The 21,638-nt window shown below is 36.0% G+C and overlaps 1 protein-coding gene and 1 long non-coding RNA gene across 2 annotated transcripts in view; one reads left to right on the top strand and one right to left on the bottom strand.

Moving 5' to 3' along the window:
• Nucleotides 1–60: 60 nt before the first annotated feature.
• LOC123321716 lies at nucleotides 61–19,262 on the bottom strand. The gene is made up of 3 exons (XR_006538912.1): nucleotides 19,153–19,262; nucleotides 18,102–18,153; nucleotides 61–94 (listed from the first exon to the last, which is right to left on the bottom strand). It is a non-coding gene; the product is annotated as an uncharacterized LOC123321716 (long non-coding RNA).
• Nucleotides 9,799–21,638, top strand: part of LOC123321715 (ephrin-B2a-like) — a 68,913-nt gene continuing 57,073 nt past the window's right edge. The window contains exon 1 of the mRNA XM_044909448.1: nucleotides 9,799–10,277. Within this exon, the coding sequence (XP_044765383.1) occupies nucleotides 10,123–10,277 (155 nt within the window). The 5' untranslated portion in view covers nucleotides 9,799–10,122. The remainder of the gene's footprint in view (nucleotides 10,278–21,638) is intronic.

Raw genomic sequence — 21,638 nt, 5'->3', positions numbered from 1 at the left:
CTCGAGGAAATTTGAATTTTCAGATATAATTTTGAATAAACCAATCGACTTACCCTGGAATATGTGCTGTTGCTGGTGGTTGATCGTCTATTTCCTGCAAAAAGTTCACAGCTTTAGATTCAAGGAAGGAAAAAATTCATTTAGAGCAATTATAAAAAGGATGGGATAGGAGATGGTGGTCTATAAGTAAAAAATGGCCTTCATAAAGTCATAGAATATCTTCAGGTTAATAATAATTAAAACTAGTATTAATTTCGAGGATTGTCCCAAGATTTCGATTAATAAATGGGGTACTTATTAGCGAGCATCCTTAGTGAGAGTTTCACCTTGCTAGGTAATGAAAAATAGGTGTCTGCACTCAATTTTCAATTCATTTTTGCGATTTAACGCTCGGAAAGGCAAAGCGCTAACTATGGGCGGGCAAAATAACTACCCAATCATGAGCTCCAAATTAGGATTTAATGGATGTAGGGATGTACCTACTCCACCTTTAGCCACCGTACATACTATACATTTTAGGGAATTGACTTTGATTGCCGTTCCAGATTCCTCACTACAGACAGAAAATTACATTGCCAATTTTCTTTACTAAAACAGGGCTATTAAATTTATAGACTCGAGATTTTTGCAGACCGATAAGACTCTTGTACACCCTTACACACAGCGCTCAGCCATATCGAACCAGCAGAATCATTAATCAAATCCTCAGACCAGACAGTTTTAGTTCAGTATTTCAATCAATGACCTTTGGAATCAACCAAGAAAAATCTTATAATCCGATTGAATAAAAAAAGGGTTTCGGTTTGAACTCTTTAGTGAAATCGAAAATTCCTGAAGTTGCCAAGTGTTTGGTGGGGTATTTGCAGCAGTAGATCCAACGTAACCTTCTCTACTCGAAGTTATCTAGTTCAATGGCTCCTTTTCATCAATGCTGTCGCTGTTGTTTGTCAGGTTTTAGTGGCCAATTATTTCACGATTCATAGAGATCCAACACTCACGTTTTCCAACTTGACAATTTAATTTTCAATTTCATTACGTTGTTTGAACAATTTCAATTAACCTTTACAGTGTAGTGTTAACGTCAACGTATTTTCAATTACTCAGCAGTCCTTCTTCTGTATCTAAGAACTTTCAACATATAAACTAACTGTATCTGTGCTTTATGTTGGGTTACAACGCTTGAGCAGAGCCAATTTTCCGGGATTCTGGGCCAAACATGACTTATTTACAACATCACGTGTTGGTAACAGAGACTCCTCGTCTATTTACCTGAATTGTCGTCATATTAGATCGATTTCACGTTATTTGAAGGTGGGTGACATGATGATTTTTCGAATTTCTCCAGATAACGATGCGTAATTTATAAGATGAAATTGTATGATATTCAATTTTTCGACAACCTATCTGCACCAAAATGGTATGATGTCATTATTTTATCGAGGTTTGTGGGTAGAAAAATGATTGCTTTCTTGAATATATTCATCGTTGTCTTTTCTCGTCGTTCCCTAACATAAAATAAGAATCTTTCAATGTGGAGTATAAAAGTAATTAAGTTAGGTGCAAGACATAAACTGCGTATTTTAAAGCAAGTGTAGATAATAATTCTAATTATCAATTCTCAGCTCATCGTCTGAATCATTCGCAGGTATATTTTATCTGTTTTATATTAACAACTCTATCTTCCGATACAATCTGGATGTTAATTTTGATACAGCCTTCGGGTGGATTTTATTCCTTTTGGAATTTATAAGTATATATATTTTTTAGGGTATAAGCGAAAGTATCGTGTTTCAGAGATATTTTTCATGGGTCTTTTTGCCATGTCCTGTCAGGCTGTTTTGTTGAACAGATGCTTAGGTGTTGAAGAAATTCTATACTCCGTAGTACATAATTAGTCATCGCATGAAAAACAACTTTTCGATTCCGTATCTCAATTTTTACATCAGCGTTTTTGACACTGTTCGATCTGTAAATTATTTTTCGATTATTTAGCACTGCTGTTCGGTTGCACGATACGATGCTTCTATTCGACAAGGAAATTCTAGAATAACTTCACAAGCTTCGTGAGGTATTTAGGTTTTTTTTTCAGCCGTATTAAGTCCTCGAATTGATGTTCCTGGAACTACAACAGCTGGTAGGTTGATGAAATGATAGCGAGGGAATCTACATGAAATGTTTTGGTCACCCGAGGATAAGCATTACCCAATTCGCCCAAAAATTATTAGAAAAAGTGTAAAAATTCTGTTTTCCATCGAATACAAGAAATTATTTATTGCAGTTTCGGTAGATTTTTAATCTTAGATATCAATTCCGATAAAGCAGAGTTAGTTGAGGTCATAGAGCCAGAAGTATCTGAATTATATGCGAGGAACATCTGCCATATGACCGGATGCAAAGCAAATATGAACAAGTAGAAGTTCACAATGAAAATTGACCATTTTGTTTCAATCACAATATTTCTGCATCATTTACCCGTGGGAATGGAAGAAAGTAAGCAACCCCTCGAAAAATCTTTTGAGAATTCCATTTATAAATAACGAGTGCTCTCCTGATTAGGTTATCTTGATCGAAACCGTACAAGTCAACAAATAATGAAAACAAATAAGTCGAGTTGCCCTCAAGAACGAAGGTACAAAGACTGGAAATAGTGAACCCTGAAATCACCGCTTCTTTTTGATCGTATTCTCTAATCAGTACATTGTGAGCAGGCCAAAATATAAACCCATTCGTTTTTCGAACATGAATCATTAGAAAAATGAGCAACAATGAGAAAAATGAAGACGCCTTAACTAACTTCTGCCTATGGACCTTCAGCATAATATATCAACCTCATCATTCAATTTTCCCACACTGGTTTCGCATTAGGGCGGCAGCTCTGACTGAACTTTGATATAATTATGCCGAAAAAGTGGACTTTCCGTCTAACGGAAAATTGCATACTGGGTGGTTGGATCTCAGTTGCTCTGAAAGTAGCAGTAAAGTGGAATTAATGAAGGATCTAATACGGAATTCGGACATAACGGCCGGAATTCCGTGGAAAATTGGGAAATTCTTGTTATGCACAAAAACATAATACGTTAGCAGCGTATAAGGAAGCTTAGAGCAGCTTACACCGGAAATCGGATGTTGTTTCTAGGCACCAGATCATTACTTGTATACCTGAACAGATTGAAGAGTTCGTTGTGTTGCCGAGCAACCATCCAATGTCCTATGACGACTGCACTACGCTGTATAAAGGATGTAATAATGATGTTCAAGCACGATATAAAAGGCCAATTAGGACCTGTATCCTGTGAAACAGCAAATACCACGTTGGAAGCCAAATTCTGCTACTATCCTATATTAATTCCACTATATTCGTGAAATGGTCGTTCCACCTGTTGTAAAGCTTCAATAGAGGGATGAAAGATATTCGAATTTGAATGTTACGTCGCCACTGCCAGTTTTTGAACAGTCCACTTTGATGTTCCTGACACCTATTCACCAAAGGCATTCCAATTAGTCAACTGCTAAACGATTCGAAGGTATGACTCTGATTGGAAACCCGTCAGGCTCAAGTAGAATTTGCATGTCGAGCCAACGTCAAACTACTCCAAAGTTATGCAATGAACATAATTATAACACCGATTATCGAAAGAATAGCTGCCTTATTTTGGAATGTATCGATTTCTAAATTGCTGTTGAAAAAGAGTTTTGGTTATCTCGCGAAACCGGATCATATTCGACACGAAATTGGGCCATCCTGTATACAAGGATCTCACAGTTGACACATGAGAACGAGCGATGTTGGTAGACATGTTTTCGAAATGTGGACGCTGAGTGCAAGAAGCTCTTTTGTTCCAGCTACCGTTCAAGAAGGCTTTGTCCCCCCAGCTATTATATTACATCTTGATTCAAGCGAGGAACAAATAAAGGGATACTGATATCATGCAGACATTTTTAGCGCTAAAATGATCACCTTCGGAATAAAAGCTGTTTTACAGCAATTAAGCGAATTCCTTTTTGTCACTTTTGTTCGGTGTTTATTTGGAGGAAATTGCTTGTCGACCTTACCAATTGAATTATTTATACATCTATCAATTCACATTTTAATTTCTTCGGATTATATCCCAGTGCTTTCACATCTAGCTATTTTGAATTGAACGGGAATCAGACAGGAGGGAGTATATGGATCTGGAATTTTAGATGAAAAAAATTGAAAAAAGAGAGTATGGAGTGTACAAAGGAGCCTGCATCTTTGTGGCCGACAAGAAGGTGTGCATGAGCTGAATAACAATTTTGACGGCCCCTGTTGGCGTACTGGTCTCGAGCAATGATAAAAATGCCGTTTGATTTGCATTTGTTATCTCGAATAATTACTTGAATCTCAATGGCAACGTTTGGAATTTTTATTATTAATTGTAAGTTTGTAACGATCGTATGAGTATGCGATTCTCAGACAATATAATGCGTAATTAAGAATTCAGTAAGCTGAATCAATAATACCATCAAGAAATTATAAGCTTAATTATATCTACTGAGACGCGTCTACATCGTATTAACTACTGACTGTCAGCCTCAGTTGTCCATTAAATGCGTTTGGATATGGAGGTAAAAAGACCGATCGACAATATGGAACCAATTTTATCATTAGACCTTCGAAAAATGATTGGAAAGCACAACAGGAATTTCATATTGATTTTTTTTATTGCTATTTCGAGGGAAGGACAGTGCTCTGTTCATTTTTTTGTTCGATGGAGAGAGATACCCAGTTTCCATATATAGCAAGAGCTCGCGAAGAACTCCCTTATTTCAACTGGTTTTTTTATTCGAGGTAGAATATGTCTAACACATAAAGTTCATCGTTCGTCTAGTGGTCTTTTTAGCTCATCCTAGTGAAATTTCTAGTTTTATTATGGACTTTCAAGAAATGTTCGTCACATCAATTGAATACTATAAATTGTTATCATTTAAAAAAAATGATATCGAAAGTAGGGCATCTTAAATACGTATATGTGCCTACTCTCCTACACAAGCGTTGTGAAAACTGCATTTCCTGCGACATATGACACTGGGAAGACCGATTCTGATCATTTACCTTTACCAGTTCCTACATCCAGAGAGTGTTACCATGGGGACGAAGCTCCCTCATTACTTCTTGAATGCAAGTTTTTCACATATTTGATAATAGTCCTGATCTCCGAAGACAAATTGAGAACTGAATAAGGAACAGGATCGATCTAGACGCTCTACATTTTTCGAATATCAAGTTATCCTGATATCTGAACAGATACATTTTATTGATGCCGTTCAGATTTGAAAAGATCGCAGAATCTAGCTTATACAGTTACAGATCTGGGCCAATATCAAGAATTATGTTGAATATCAAATCTTTTCGATCATTGTCGTTCAAAATCAATACCTAAGATGAAGAATATATACAAGGTGATTCGGAAATGTCGAGCAATATTTATAGGGATGATAGCACATCAACAAATAGGCGGTCTTTGTCTACTGAACGTATGTAAAAGGTTGCTGAAACCCTTGGAAAGGGCTTCAGCAATTATAAAGCGATTATCGTTTTGCCCTACATTATTTTCCAAAAAAATTACCCTAATACCACTCTCCTGAAACTTTAACTATCTTACAATTCTTCCCGTGTAACATCAATCACTAATGTGAGTTGGAATCTATTCAAGTTAGAATGAGCAATTATCTCATCAATCGAAAAAAAAATGAGAACCAGCTCTTTTACTCTCGATGCTGTAAATTTAAAACAATAATCGTGACGCTATAATATTTCCAGCGAGTAGGTAATACTTTTTCCGACCATAAGCAGCAATCCATCGGCTAAGTTTTATGAAGACACCGGACTACTATATCAACCAGAATACCAGAATGACAGTTCATTTATTGGCTTGTTCAGAGTTTTTCTAAAAAGTTCCGCGGCAGTTGTTACAAGGAGTACGGACGTCAATAAATGGTACACATAGCCCTGACATAATTGAGGACATTTATCGTTGACTTATTAAGGATTCGATGAAAAAATTCACCAAGATATAATCTGATTTTCTGAATCAATAGAATGATTGAGCCTGTTCGGGAAATATAGCTATTCAAAAGGGATATTGAATATTTATTCAAACTTCCTTTCAGCACACAACTATAATCGAGTTTGTGAAATATAACACAATCCCAAAATGTTCAGTAACTTACTGAAATAATTGCAACCTAATCGAATATTTATTTGAATGAAACTACCATTAAGGAATGAATTCTAATGATGTTAGATCATCCCAAAGCACTGAATCTACACATAATTTACTAGGGAGTAAACTCACGCAACCAAAACGTACTGCATTTCCGAGATGCAGACGCAAAAATGTAAATATCGTTATTTTGTTTCACGCATCAGGAAAAACTCGACAAAGGTGCATTGGTGAAAATGTTTCTGTGAAATTTTGGAAGGAATAACGAGCACCGCTAGCTCGTTAGTTGTTACAAAAGGGACCAAGAAAAGTGTCGATTTTTATATTGTGCAGCCCTAAAAAATTTCATGATCTAGCCTCAGTTCTGACTACTAGTCCGGGAGGTAGCATTGAGAATAGCCCATCATTGCACATCCTTCGATTTATCATAAATATTCCATTGAAAAACATATATATCGACAATGACTCTAAAATTGATACTGAAATACTTGAAATTATATTCATAGAGGGGTTGAAAGGCTCTTCAATACTCACAATTCCTCAGCTTAGAAGCAAAGGGTTATTTATATTGATTGATTTGATTTCATGTAGGATTTTTCAAACTTGAAATGTATTAATGTTAAAATACATTCAAATGGTTTTTGGTTTTGTTTTTTATAGATAATGAGGTACATAATCCTTCAACCAGCGCTGACAAGATTCTGACAGCTGGACATATTCAGACTATGGCCTGCACAAAAAAGTCAAGCGGCATGAATTCACAATCAAAATGCAACGTAACCTCCCGGACTATATACCAAGTCGGTCGGATCAGAGGACTTCATGTAAATTATTTGGATTTGTGAAAACAAGATGGAACCTTGACAAGAATGTTGTACTTTTCTAACAATCTGAATTGAATGGGACTCATGTTAACACAGCATATTCTTTTTTTATCAGGTTGCTTTTGTTCCAACTGCCTCATTTTTAATTCATTTTATTTTGTCGCAGTTTTCAGATGTGATTCTATACACGGAATTTCATCTCTACATATCACTGAATTGCCTTTTCATACCACTATCGAGATGGGTACCAAATTGGTCGCCTGTTTGAATTTTTATGCCATCCACTTTTGGCAACTGATGAATTCAACCGCCTTTGTTGTAGTTAAATGATGTCTGGATGTAATAGGCCTCACGACCAGTCAGAATAATTCCAGCTATTCAGAAATAATAGGTGCAACATCTAGCCAACAGAATGGAAGAAGAAAAGGGAAGAAATAATATATTTTTTTAATGAAATTCAGGGAGAACTTTTCCATAAATTCTGTAAAAATAATTTAAGATTGTAAAGGAGATGGTTTTTTGCACACAAAAATAGAAGTCTCTTGAAGAATCTCAATTACTTGAATAGTACAGAAATGGGAAATGCAATTCTGAACGTTTTGACGAGGGAGTAAATTTATTTTCGAACAGTTTTCAACGGGTCAGAAGTCATTACATTTGGGCAAGTAGGCACACTCTAATGGATTCACCAAATAACTAGACCTCTCCGCTTGCTGACTGCATGTATTCCTAAGATCAATATTGAAATGAACTTTGGAAATATTTTCCTTACAAGTACATTCCGAAATTCACTCACGAATCCTGCTCCCTAATTAATTGAACCTAGCCCATGTGCAATTTCCTAACAATTCCACTCTTCTAATATTTACCAGATTTTCGTTCTGAAGCAGTTCAACGAACTTTTGTTGAGTTTGAAGTCGGACTACGTGAAACGTTCCGTAAAACTAAATGAATATGTTTAGTTCTCGCAGCTTCGTTCAATCAACTTCCCGAATAGAGTAACCGCCAGAAAGGGGCATAGAATTATGTAGTCCAAAATCGCCAACGGACAAATCACCGGGCAAAAGAAGCTTTCATTACCTGTTGCCTGTTGACTCGCTTTTCTCTCCACTTTTTTTCTCTGTTAGAATTGAATTTAATTCAGTCATTCATGGACCTGAGGACTGATTGATCAACAACACTGTTTGAGTATCACCGACAGAAATATTTACGTTGAAAACGTTTTGGGATCAACAGATACCCGCTTGGATCTTATTCTCCGAATTTTTGACGAAGTGATATCGAGGTCGAAAAATCTCTCTGCAGGCAGATCCAACAGTTCGGAAATTTACATGGGGAGCGTAGAGATAAGTTGCGAATCGAAGTTTTAATTTGGGAAACGTATGAGGAAAAATAGCGATACTCGCAACGAAATGTGCGGGGATCTTATTTAAAGATCTGAATCTCCGCAGAGCCGAAGTCTTCGGAATTTCCTAGCGGGTTTATAGATATGCATACGATGCACTTACACACAATGGCGTGCCGTCGACAACTCCAGAAGGGGTCTATGTGACGTCAGATTTCCTTCAACAAACAACCTCTGGTCCATCATACCAAGGATAAGAGATTTTGGTACTGTTAATCTAAAATAACAAGTTGCCCATTACTTTATAAAAGAGAAGGACTGAGAACCTTTTAAACTGGATTGTAAGAGGTGAACCTAATTGAAAATTGTTGCGTACGTTCATGGTATGGATATACGTTCGATGAACATATCATCACCTCTCATCAATGAGCTTGAAGGTTAATTAATGGTGGTTATTATCGAGATATTTGGCATGTACTTCACTTAGCTATAAGCAAGAATTTCGATCATAGATATGATTGTCGATGCGGACTATCATTCCCAGTTTTATACACTGTGAGAACCCAAAACCATGAATAAAAAAGGGTTGGACGAAATTATACATCATTTAAACCGAAATAAACTTAAGAACCTCACAGGTACTTGATAGAATTCCATCATTTATTAATACACCACTAACAGATTTGCATTAACTGAGGGTTAACTGAGTCAACAATGGTTTAAGATCAGAAAAACACTTATTAAAAGGAGCACAATAGGAAAACCGCAAAGGACCATTTGAAATTATTAGGTGGTTTAGGTTGGAAAACAAGGAAATATGAACTGAAGGCTCGATAAGTTGAATGCTGATTTTCCAGGTGTGAAATGCTGAAAAATGTAATGAAAAAGAATAAGAGAAGGGAAAACCGTGGGACCAAATCACCATCCTCAACATCGGAAGTCATACCGAATATTTTTGTAACGACCAGAATGAGTATACCAATTTGGACACGATAAAATTATTTTCGTCAAAACAAATTTGGAAGCTTTTGATTGGAAAGTCCTTCCCCATCTGCTGAACCTATACCAAACATTGGGGAATCTTGAGGAGCCTCAAAAAATGTTGTGGTAAGTGATGGACAACAAGAGAAATATTTTTGTACTCACGAAAAAATATCAGAATATCGAAAAAGAAAAGAGTTCGAAGAGGAGTTAATAATATTGATCAATGAATCCAACAAGTGACTTTTCAGCTGATTGTCTCAGGAGTGCTGGATGCATTTTTATTTGTATTTCTGAATGAAAATGATAGAGCTGAATGCATAGGAGGGAAATCGTGCGTTAATAATAGAAAATAGTAATTGGGGGATTATTCGTGAGAGATAGGCCATTGGACAGACAGACAATACGGACTGAGAAATGTTGCGCGGGTCGAATGCCTTAGTCTTTCACTCTTTTACCTGCAAGTTGAACATCACCTGCCGAGGCCAAGAGAGTATCGTTCGTGAGTCCGACCGGCCACGGAAACAAGCTTTAGAGCTTCGAACCTCCGCGTCTGAGCTTGGCGCACCACACCGGTTGTTTCAGATTGTGAACAGCTCTTTGAAGGGGTAGATGCACCGCAGCAGCAGCATTCACATACCGTTGCTTCTTCCGCGTGATCATGTGCGATACACAATAGGTTAGAGAGGCTTGCACGAACCTTTTCTCCATCAAAGATTCAAACGTAAAAGGATGCGAGTTTGAGTGATTGTGACAGTGTTTTGTGCAGATACGGCTTTTTACCATGGCCCTAGTGAGGAAGTGCACTTTTTTTAATTGTTTCGTCAGTACGACTTCTTCCCTGTCCCTGGTACTCTTCGTCTGCCTTAACGTACTCCTCTTCAGTCACCCGTCTTCGGCTAGGTCCTTTCATGTCCATTGGAACACCACAAACAGCATGTGAGTTTCATATACCAAAGACTTTCACGATTTCGTAGTAGACGTAAGCAGTTCCTCCTCCACTAGGAACTTGAACCGTCGGACCAGAACGTACCTACCGTTTTTCTAGATAATAAGGATATCGCATTCTAAAGGAAAATGACAGTTCCCTAATGAGTTGAGTCACTCAACCAAGTTTATCCACTTTCATAGTCCGTCTTTATATTACATGTTTGCCGGCAGAAACTGCACCGATGGTAATCATCGAATCATCCTACTCAGCCTTGTAATCACCTCCCACATAATCTGGTCGTAAAACCGAACATGACAGTACCCGGATTTTTTTAGAACGTCTCAATATAACAGAAATTCAATCCTATCAATATGATATAGTTGCTCGATTAGATATCCAGCGAAATAAAATGAAAATTCCCACGTCCAATTCGAAAATCATATCAAAATATTCATGGGAAATCGTAATTCCATACTAGGTTGAAAAAACAGGAATAAAATATTAATCCCAAAACTTATTAACTTTTGCCGGTGTTCTATTCATCCGAACAATGTCAACATCGAGCCGACATTCAATTAAAATTGCAATTAACTCTACAAAATAACTAATTTGGTGTCTGAGTATCATGGTGTGAGTTGGGCAGAAAGCGAAAAGTTAATTTTCCAATTTTTGCTTTGGCCAGTTCATTTCCCGAAAGAGAATATTCACCTATATGTGGGTAATGAAATATCCAGAGTGATTTGAATTATTTTGAATATTTTGTATCGGAAATTCGGAAGGGAAGTTTTATTATTTCGAAAAGAGTTGGCTGTGGATGCGGTAGTCTTGAATAAAATGATTGGACTGTTCGTGTCACCTCCAGAATTTCAGGTATAGATCAGATTTCCCATTGTATCGCTAATTTGTATTACCTGAAAATTGTGAATGCTTCTTGACCGTGTAACAAAAGACGTTTTACTAGTTCCGAATATAATGCCACAAAGAAAGTCGATATTCAGCAGTTAATAAGCGAGTAAAGAGGGGTCAACCTTTTCGAGAATGCAAAATGACAGGTCCTATTATCTTCGAAGAAATAATACGGGAGGCCTATTGAGAAATTTGGCATATTCGAGTACTGAAGCCGCCATTAATTACATCTATCTTATTGGCGAATTGAAGAATCGTAACGGTATCAGCGGGACCTCGAACCAGGCCGTATAACTTGTTAATCAAAACACTATGTATATCCGAAATGAGCTCATTAAGTGTAAATATTGTCGATTAAAATTATGCCTAATTTGACAACGGCATGCGATCACAACGTAACTTCTGCCCGTCGCAACCAACAAACGATGTTCGGTTCAGCTTCACCGCTGTGAATTTTTAACCATCGAAAATTATGTTTCACACAGTAATCCGGATCACGATATTGGTCCAGATGTTTCTTGGAAAGGGCCAGAAAGGTCCGCCCAGAGTGTTTTCACATGACACATTATGCAACCGCCCTAAAGCTAGCAAAACCACCTTTGAACTTTTTTCACGCCATAATTTCAGGCTTATTTATTAATACCCTAGTGAAAAATTTTTCTCTCCACTTGTTAGAGAACAATTGGGTTCAAATGAGAGTATATTAGGTGATCAGAAACATCCGATTTGCTAGCTCAAAGTTAAGCCAAGATGGAGAGCAAAAAATTTTCCACTAGGATGATAAATTGGCTTGAAATTACGGCTCGAAAAAAAATGCGAATATACACAGGGACATGTGAGTTTTTCTTGACTAAACAAGAAAAATGTCTTTTCTAAATTCATTTACCTAATCATCTTCTTTCAAATAGGAGACTGGTAAGGCTCTAACATGGTGATATCTTGTCAAAATGTGAGTGGAAAAGGTCGCTTTTCTCCGATCGATGTAAGACGTCAATAATCGAAGATATCGAGATTGACGATCCAAGGTTTTTGACGTGTGAAATATTTCGATTCGGCGAATTGGTCGAATTGCCCAACCGACTGGGATGGTGGATAAGTATCAAGTCATGTTTCTCGTAAATAGGTTGAATTTTCAATTCGTGATCATGACTTTCTCTCGAACAACATTGGGTTCTGCTAAACGAGCACCGATATCAGATGGATTCGGATTGAAATTTCATCAGTCATAATACCAATTTCGAATTCCCATGTTTTTTTTAGGCGATTACCATTGTGCAATAAATGTTTCGATTGAATGATTACTTAATATTATTGATTATTGAATGTAGACAAGTAGAAATTCAATAGAGTCGGAGGGAATAAGAGAAAAAACGAAAAGAGACGGTCGTATGAATCCTCAATCCGCTTCGTACTTCGAAAATAGACCGCCTGAAAAGTTCTAGGAATGAAGAGAATACGAACGACTTGATGTATTAATACCCCAGTTTAAATTATGTGTTACGATGGGATAACATAATAAGGAAACGAGATGGAAATGAGGAACGCTAGTTTTTATCGATTCCCAATCAGGTATAAAGAAATTTGAATAAAATTCCAGATTACGGAGACCTTAAATATTCAGCCAGACTGGTATGTCATTGTAATCAAATTGGATGAAATTGCCAATCCCCGCATCTCATTCTGAAAAGGGCCTTATGCATACCGTCTAGGCGGTGGCTGGGGCCTTACCTGGGGCCTCAAATTTCTATCAATCGAATTATTCGAAACCAGAATTCGCACGCATTTGAATATGTTGAAAAAGGTAATGATACGTCCCGAACCGCCACTTTGGTAACATTTATTATTTTCATGCCGGGTAACTTTATGTAAATACATCTGCTGAAAACGAAAAATTGATACCTTGGAAAATTGATATCCACATTTCGTTCAAAACGATCTTCAGAATAAAGTTCATTCTCGTTTGCACAACAGACTGCTCTGAGAACGTCATGAAGAATATCATTAAAACCGCACCTTCAGTTATAAGAATAACAACTATTCAATGAATAACATGCTATGATGAAGGAAAACAAATAATTCTCACGAAAAAAAAACGTGCATCCCAAAATGCATTATTATTTTCATTTGTTAGCGGAACGAATGGAACAAAACAATAAATTCATCGATTCATTTCGACTCTACTGTACATTTTAATTGAATCATAACTGAAGGGATTCCTTCCAATTAATCCATTGCCCCAACAATGAATGGAAAAGTTTGCTGCAGACAATATCAAGCATAAATTTGAACCATCACGGAAGTTTTTTACAACTCCTCATTTTGCAAAATGCAGAAAAAAAATCCAATCAGACAAAACTTCGAGTTGATTCCAAAATAGTTGAAGCAAAGAAGAACTTGACCGAAAGAATTCACAAGAATACACCCATGTTAACTGGTCATCAGTTTAAGCGTTGGAAGTAGTTGTTCCGTTATATTTATTATTCAAAAATTGAGTTAGTTTCGAATTTACATGAAGCTTGAAGACAATCAATTATTAATTCTGATATAATCGAAATGAATTCAATGTTCGAGTAGGAATTGACAGTATACAACGACAAGTATATACTGAAAGGCTTAGCATGCCCAACAAGCTTCATAATTTCGAATTCTTCGAAATAAAACAATTTTCCTTTCTCTATCTCAACCTTTCAGAACTTTCTTCATAAGGAATTAGAGCACAATTGAAGGAATACCTTCGATAAACCAAGCAAATATCAAATGTCAATAATCTGAATGAAGTACGCCATAAATATCTTGAACATGTTTCGAACAAACTAGTGGCGGAAAAAAATGAGGAAAGCAAAGAATCAAGCGGTGCTGGCACAAAGGCGGAAATGTCCTTTGCCTGTCATTCAATTTATTTGACACGCATATCTTTAGGCAGATACTCGGAAGCATGTTTCTTATTTTTGAGAGTGTATTATGTTACCTCCAATCAGAGCAGCAAATATTTCGAGCGGAAGTTGGAACAATTGTAAAAAAACGAACCATTAGGCCCTGTGTAATTTTCCTTCAATAAGCTGTCTATCATGTATGAAAGTTGATATTATCCTGCAATATTTGATGTTCTGATTTTCACTAGGATGATAATTTAACAAGGAGGTTGAAGATAGACACCCGAAAATGCTATGGTTATAGCGAAACAACTTCAATTTCAAGTTTAATTATGGATTTTCATCAAGTAGGCATCGGCCACGTTAATATCAATAAATTTTTCAATAATGATTGATCTGAGTGCAGGAGAAACCCGTGAATGGTTTAAACTGAACGAACAATAGAGACGTTTCTCAATCAATATCGGGCTTTAAATATGTTTCTGGGAAAAACTATCACTACCAACCAGGAGATGACTCTGGCTTTTTGAAATTTATGCATTGAAATCCACAATACATTACATTCTTTTGTGCGCGCTCACAAACGCATATTGTTCAACAATAGGCGGACTTACGGTTTATTTTCACTCGTAAATTTAAACTTCGTCTTTACTGATTTACATCTACAACAAAATAACAACTAATACCCCTACCAAGTTTTGATTTAGGTCCGCTGCTCTTCGAAGGCAATGAGTTTTTTAATTAGCCGGTCATTCGCACGGAGAATTTAACGATTCAATCATAAAAATTGAGTTCTGTAACCCGCATATACTAATCTAATCGAATAAAGGAATAACGTTTGGCCCTATCCAGCAAATGCGTGATTATTACATGATTATAACAAGTGTCTGGAAATGAAGACGAAAGGAAGATGATCTAGCCTTCAAGATCAGCAAATGATCTGCTTCCTCTTTTGTTTATTTTTTCTGATTTCCGTATACGATGCATGCGCTGATATCTAGGCTGATATACCTGGAAACAATGCTCGTTGTGGGTGTATGGCTCCTCCTTTTACTTGGGAATGCTGATTTTATCTGTGCGAATACAAAACATCCGCTAACTCCGTTCCTTTTTGATACGAATGTTTACCTATAGATACTTTTAAGACCCTGGTAATTAGTCCTCCAAATTGAGGAGTTAAACATTGGATACCTCGTAGCGAATCACTTAAAAACCAACTAATTAATTGAAATGACTCGGCTCTACGCCGAAGTCCAAGAAATCGGTGGAGTGTTGACTAGGTTATCTCGTTTTTTCAACCTTAATTGATCCTTATTCCTTTGCGATGAATGATTCAGGAGCTTCGATACAAAAAAAAAATTACGTCGAATCTTGCTCTTTCTCTCCACTCCGATTCTCAAGTTTTCCCGATGCATTCATTGATCACAGAGATTGGATAAGTCACGAAAATTCAGAGAGACACTCGTAATTACCTAAATGAAATATATCAATTTCAATTATCATCCCAAATAATTCAGCGATAGTGGATCGTGTAGGCTGATAAGAAATCGCAAATGTTTGGCTCATATTAATATACGAAACCGATTAATGGAGAATCTGATCACTCTATTTCTACTGAGTAAACTGTCGTATTTCATTCGACCAACATCAAATCTGATAATGACTAAATTACAATGTAAACAGTTGATCTGGACATGGCAGATGGCGTGACAACCTTTATAAATGCCCTTCCATACTTTATTAACCATAACTTCAGGGGTAGCTTGACATTTGACCATTGAAAAAGTTCAATGGATGGGTAACTGATATAAACCTCAATAAAATCTTCGAACCGAAAGATCTTCGATAGAGAAATCTCAATTCATAATTTTGCCTATCGATCTACTTTCCAAACGGGGAAATGAACTATCGGAATTGTCCTTTGAGGAATGGAGCAAAAAACTTCGTCAGTTTTTTCGAAACACGCACGCGAATATAGCGGAACCCATCAGGTAGAAGTTTCTCAGGGTCCAGAAACTTGAATGAATCGTAAACAAAAATTCCGAAACGAATAGCAATTAATAGATGCGGGAAAAATTCATATCATCAAGGAATAATGATTGGAAATGATGTCCCTTCGCCAGTTGTTTTTGGAGTTTCAGCTTGGTCGGTCTGTAATAATAATACGGAATACTATAATTCTACGGAACGTGTTATTACGGAAGATATTATTGGTGCATTATTATTAGAAAATCATTGTTCGAAGAATGGTATCGACATGCCCTGGGCTCGGGTCATTTCGAAATCTCTAAGTCATAAAAACGAATTTCTATTGCGATGTCCACTTCCTTCGAAGCTCATTCATTACCAACGATACCGTTGAGATACTAACATACAGATAATCTCATAAGTTGATCACGGTACACATGTAATTGCATGCTTGAAAAATCCCCTGCTTTGGAATGCTTTCGTTTTAATCTAGCTGAAAATCTTGAGCAATTTCGATTGCTTCATCTACGTCATCGGTGAAAATAGGAAGTTCATTATCAATCATTAATAAACTGTTGTTTCATGGCCAACGATAGCTGTGAAAAAACATTTAACCTTATGTTGAGTGAGAAAACTCTTCAATATTCTATGGGTCATCGACCGCCTAAATTGCCCAAAATGGAAGAAGCGTTTAGTAACAACGACTACAAATAAAATCTGTTGATCATCTTCTGCGAAACAAAGAATTCCTATGGAGATTCCATTAGTCAAAAATATTCTTACATGTGCCAAAAATGATTAATACTTCCTAACAGACAATCTTATAATTAATATACCAAAATTCTTGATAGGTACCGTTATTCCATTCAAAAGGAACCTGGCCAAATGTTCCGGATCACATTCATGCAAAGAAGTGTGAAGTAACTTCTCAGCCTTATGGCTACTAAATATTTTTTTCAAAGCAGATTTTCATCAGAAAAATAGTACTAAGTACTATACTCTATTATTTACTAGTCTCATATCTGTGTGTCCATTTTAAAGCTATTTTAAGTTAATAAATTTAGTATGAGATGGCCATATTAAAAATTTATTGAATATTCAAGAGATGAGGAAGTTGATAAAAACCATATTTCACTAACTTTGAACGGGTTTTATACTGACCACTGCGTGCGTTGACAATATGTTTGAATTAGATGCATGATTAGATATATTTTCCGCCTGAGAAATGAAAAATACCGAAGAATGCTGGTTTTTATATCACAATCTCCTACCTTCATCGGAGAATTAACATAATTTGAATGGTTTTTATGGGCAGAACTACTCATTTATAGTCGGAAAATGGACACTACTCATTCAAGATTTCATGAGGATACTCGACAACGAAAGGCATAAGTTTATTTGTGTAATTTTGGAAACTCAACTTGAACTTGGGAGCGCAGGCAACAAAAGTTTTTTTTCTATACGTTTTTTGAAATGAACAAGTCTCGAAAGCAAAAATTTCTTGGGGGGTATTATATTTTTTCTCTCTACCTACTTCAAAGATTCTCTTTGGAAATTATGAAGAATTTCACGTAAACATCCAACCATTTTATCTGAAATTTGAGGTTGATTCGCCGACAAGTTGTTGTCGAAAGGATTATTACAGATAGATGTACGCTATACGAATCAACTAAATGATTTTTAATTGTACGTCTTTTGTTCCGTTAAGTTATACTAATGGTATACCGTTGGACGACTTCATTGTAGCGAAATGATTAGAGCCTTGTATATCAGAAATGAAATAAAGATTTTATCGACAGAGATACAATCTTAATAATATATGAAACTGATGAAAAAGGATTGATGGCTTCGGTCTTCTGTCTGAATTTATCATTTCTTCAATATCTAGCCGCATCAGTGAACTTGTTGAAAAATTTATTTTTTGATTTTGATTCGGTTTCAAGGAAGCTGGAAGAATTGACGGAAAAAAGAAGATTTGAAAATTGTTCGATTCATAAGCATGTCCTATCGGCCTACGTTAAAAAAAAATAGAATTCTATATCTTTCTGGGAATGTATCAAGAACATAACAGAATCTAGGACTCACCTGATTAAGCCACCTTATCTAGCCACTCGAATCTTGTTTGGAAGGTCTTCGTCTGAAAAAAAAAACATTGGTTTTATAATAGCTACTGCAAGGTTTTGTATATTTGATAATGATCAGTTTTCATCATAAATTCGATTCAGACAAGTTAAGTCCTCAGGTATACGATGACAATTATTCCTTGATGACAAGATCATTCCATAACTAAATAATAAACAACAACAAAAGTTAAAATACTGAAACAAATCGAAATATTTTTGACAAAAAATTGTTGCATTTTTATAGAATCATGGTGGAGCTTGACATCTGAGTTAATATTTTCTCCGAAATAAGAGTCATCATCAGAGAGATCTGTTAGAAAACTCATAGGTATACACGTAGCTTAAAAGACGACAGGAGAATACGTGAGAGAAAAGCTTATTTGCTTGTCTCCGATTTCATCGACTGCGTGTATTACCATACAATAGATGCTTCTTTATATTACGGTTCACGTCAAATCGGGTATGTTATTATAATACGAATAATTTCGAATAACTCATAAATAAAACAACGTTCCATCCGAAAATCAGTATTTATACGAAAACATCAATAACGAGATTCTACCAAATTGCCTGATAGGCACCGTACAACGCTATCTGAGATCTGTTAAGTATGTATTCCACTGGATCAAACGTCGACGATAATCAAAACTACACCCGAAGATCTTTTTTTTTTCAGTGAAAATATCTCATTGTTTATACTGTGATTTTGATACTCCTTTCTTGTCATGCATTCTTCACAACCCCCACTTCTCAAAAACTTACAAAGAAGAATTCATTTTGAGTTACAATTTCTATGAGTTCAGGTTCTCCGAGTTGCAAATGGGATTTGGTAATATTGCCAACGTTCAACATTTGCATCTGTTGAGTCGGATAGAAGATAATCAAACTGCATCATTAAAATGTCAATGGTACTGATTTGAATATTATTTGCAGTAATCATCAGCATATACGAGGCATTTCTTTATACAACTTGATCCCAGTGATTCGTTTTTAATTACGTATGATTTTCTTACGTATATCATTAAGGATAAATGGCCTCTCCTCTAAAGCATATCAACGCCGAAGGCTTGAAGAAGTGTAAAATCTCTATTATTCTTCATGAATAAACAACACCCAGATAACGTAGCTGGAATAATATGTATCTTCTGATACAATGAAAATTGGCGTAGAATATTATTATGACGAGGAGATTAATGAGAATGACCATGCGCATTGCAATCGGTACAAATTTCTGAAGAAGTGCCTCTTGAGACCGAAAGTATGTGGAAATTTTCTTATATGCGGTTTGACCCACCTTACTGGAGGATGAAGTCATCGAAATATTCGAATAACCTCATCAAGTGATGGTTCAAAGTTAGGAAATATTTGAAAGTTCGACAAGGAACAGAATCTTGACACAGATATATCAATCAATTTCGTTAAATCGAAAAATTCAACAGTGGATTATTCGGCCTAATCAGCTAGTAGTGTAGATTTTCGAAGGAGGAGAAAAAACAAAAAAACTGAACTTCAGTCATGATGCCTAATTTATTTATGAACTTATGAATGAGCCGGGTATTGATAAACTTGAGTGCTGACAGTATTTGTCTGGATATTTTTCATTAAAATTAGTTCCTGATGAAAACACAGTAATGGCTGGGACAGCTCTCAGATTTGGAACAGATTCTATACGTAAACATAATTCTGTGCATTTCAATGTGTCCTGTCTTGTGGTACCGAGGAAAAAACGGTAGTGCAGAGAATAATTTCATGAATATTCCTCAGTTAGTTTCAAGCTCCTTTTCGAAATGGGTATGGTTATAAAGTTAATTTTATAACCTCCAAGTCCATTCCGCTGAAATATCGGTGTGTAGAGCTATTTAAATAATAATTAAGTGAGGAAAACAGAAACAGATATGGCTCATTCATTATTTATGATTAATTTTTTATGATAATATGGACTAGGTCAAATTATGGTGAATATGAATGGTAAAGCAGTTTGTGCAGAACAGTCTATAATTTATATAATAATCGCCAATTTTCTCTATCAGGTGACATAATTCAAGAATCCGTATTAAATTCTCGGGAAATACAATTGGGGAGAACTGAATCACAAATTGATCATTAAACCTTAAAACGTCAATTTTCCTCGATATAATGTCTTTCAGAAATTTACCTCTGCGGTTGTAAATTACAACTTCCAGTGTCATATCATCTCTTGAAAATTATTTGTAATCATGCCTTCAGTACGTATGATATCAGACTAAATATGATTAATTCAATAAAAGCTCGAAATACAATCGATTTGTGGCGCAAGAGTTGGTATGATTCCAATGCATTGCTGAATTTTCTTCGTGGCTTTCACTTGGAAAATCATTCGATTTAATGATTGGGAACAAGAATAGGATAAGGAAGAAGGTATTTCAGCATTCGAGAAACATATTCCAAGCTGACCTCATTGGATATTTCGCTCCGAACAACACTCACCTGTCAATAACTCATAATTATTTCTATAAATCTCCCATTTCACGGTGACTAAATACCATAGAATAATGTTTGTCGACTGACTCCCACAACACAAAATCTCAAGGATTTCTTCTTTGTTTAAAATCTGTATGTTAGGTTATTTACGGAGACAAGTCAAAGATTTCTACTTCGTAACGTATTTCAATGTCTGTCAAGCATTGCAATAATAATATGTTCAACTTTCATGAATTTGATTGAATTCTTTGGTTTCGAATAACTAGGAATGTCGATGTTGATATGGCGTATGCTGATGTCCAAGCTCTTATTCGTATATCTAAATTCTTTTTTGTTCAATTTGATCAAACTCAACTGTCAAGCTCATTCATGTTGATACAAAGAACCATAAAACGTCCAATTTTTTAACATAAATTTGAGCGTCGCGTCCGTGATCGGAAAACGTTAAGAATATCGTGTTTCAGTCTTCATTGTTTCCTGTCTGACATTTCTTTCTCCCTTTTTATAACACCGAAGTGTGATAATTCCTTTTTGGGAATCAACTATCCACACATTTGAGCATATTTGTGAAGAAAAGGGGCTAATATCATAAAGCAGGATGGTTTATCAAAATAATATCTTATAGTCTAGTTTCTTCTTCCAAGTTTTGGAACCTTTGTTTGATATTTCATCAGAAAACAGTGCTGTGAATACATCAATTCAAGCAATAGGCCCAGTAGATCATCAGTTCTTTGCGGAAAGGCTCTTAGAATAACAGCGATGTGTTGTTTAATTTCTTTCGCCGGAAATCGAATATACGATCGAGATATTTTCGATATTGATGCTGTTCGATTTGCAGACACACCGCCTGGAGAGTTTCTGTTCACACCGTGATCGCCGTAGCAGCAACGAATCAAATTCTTCCTTTTCCCTCACACAATTTCTGATTCATTGACATTCTCAAATGAAATGCAAACGAAAAACGGGACAGATTGTCTGCGTTTCATCTAGGTCATTAATACGCATCGCAAATATTAGTCAATTAAAATTCCTTGAGCGC

Source organism: Coccinella septempunctata, chromosome X (assembly GCF_907165205.1).
Source record: "Coccinella septempunctata chromosome X, icCocSept1.1, whole genome shotgun sequence".
In the NCBI taxonomy this organism is placed as follows: domain Eukaryota; kingdom Metazoa; phylum Arthropoda; class Insecta; order Coleoptera; family Coccinellidae; genus Coccinella; species Coccinella septempunctata.
The sequence above is the reverse complement of the archived record's forward strand: the minus strand, read 5'-3'. Positions and strand labels throughout refer to the sequence as shown.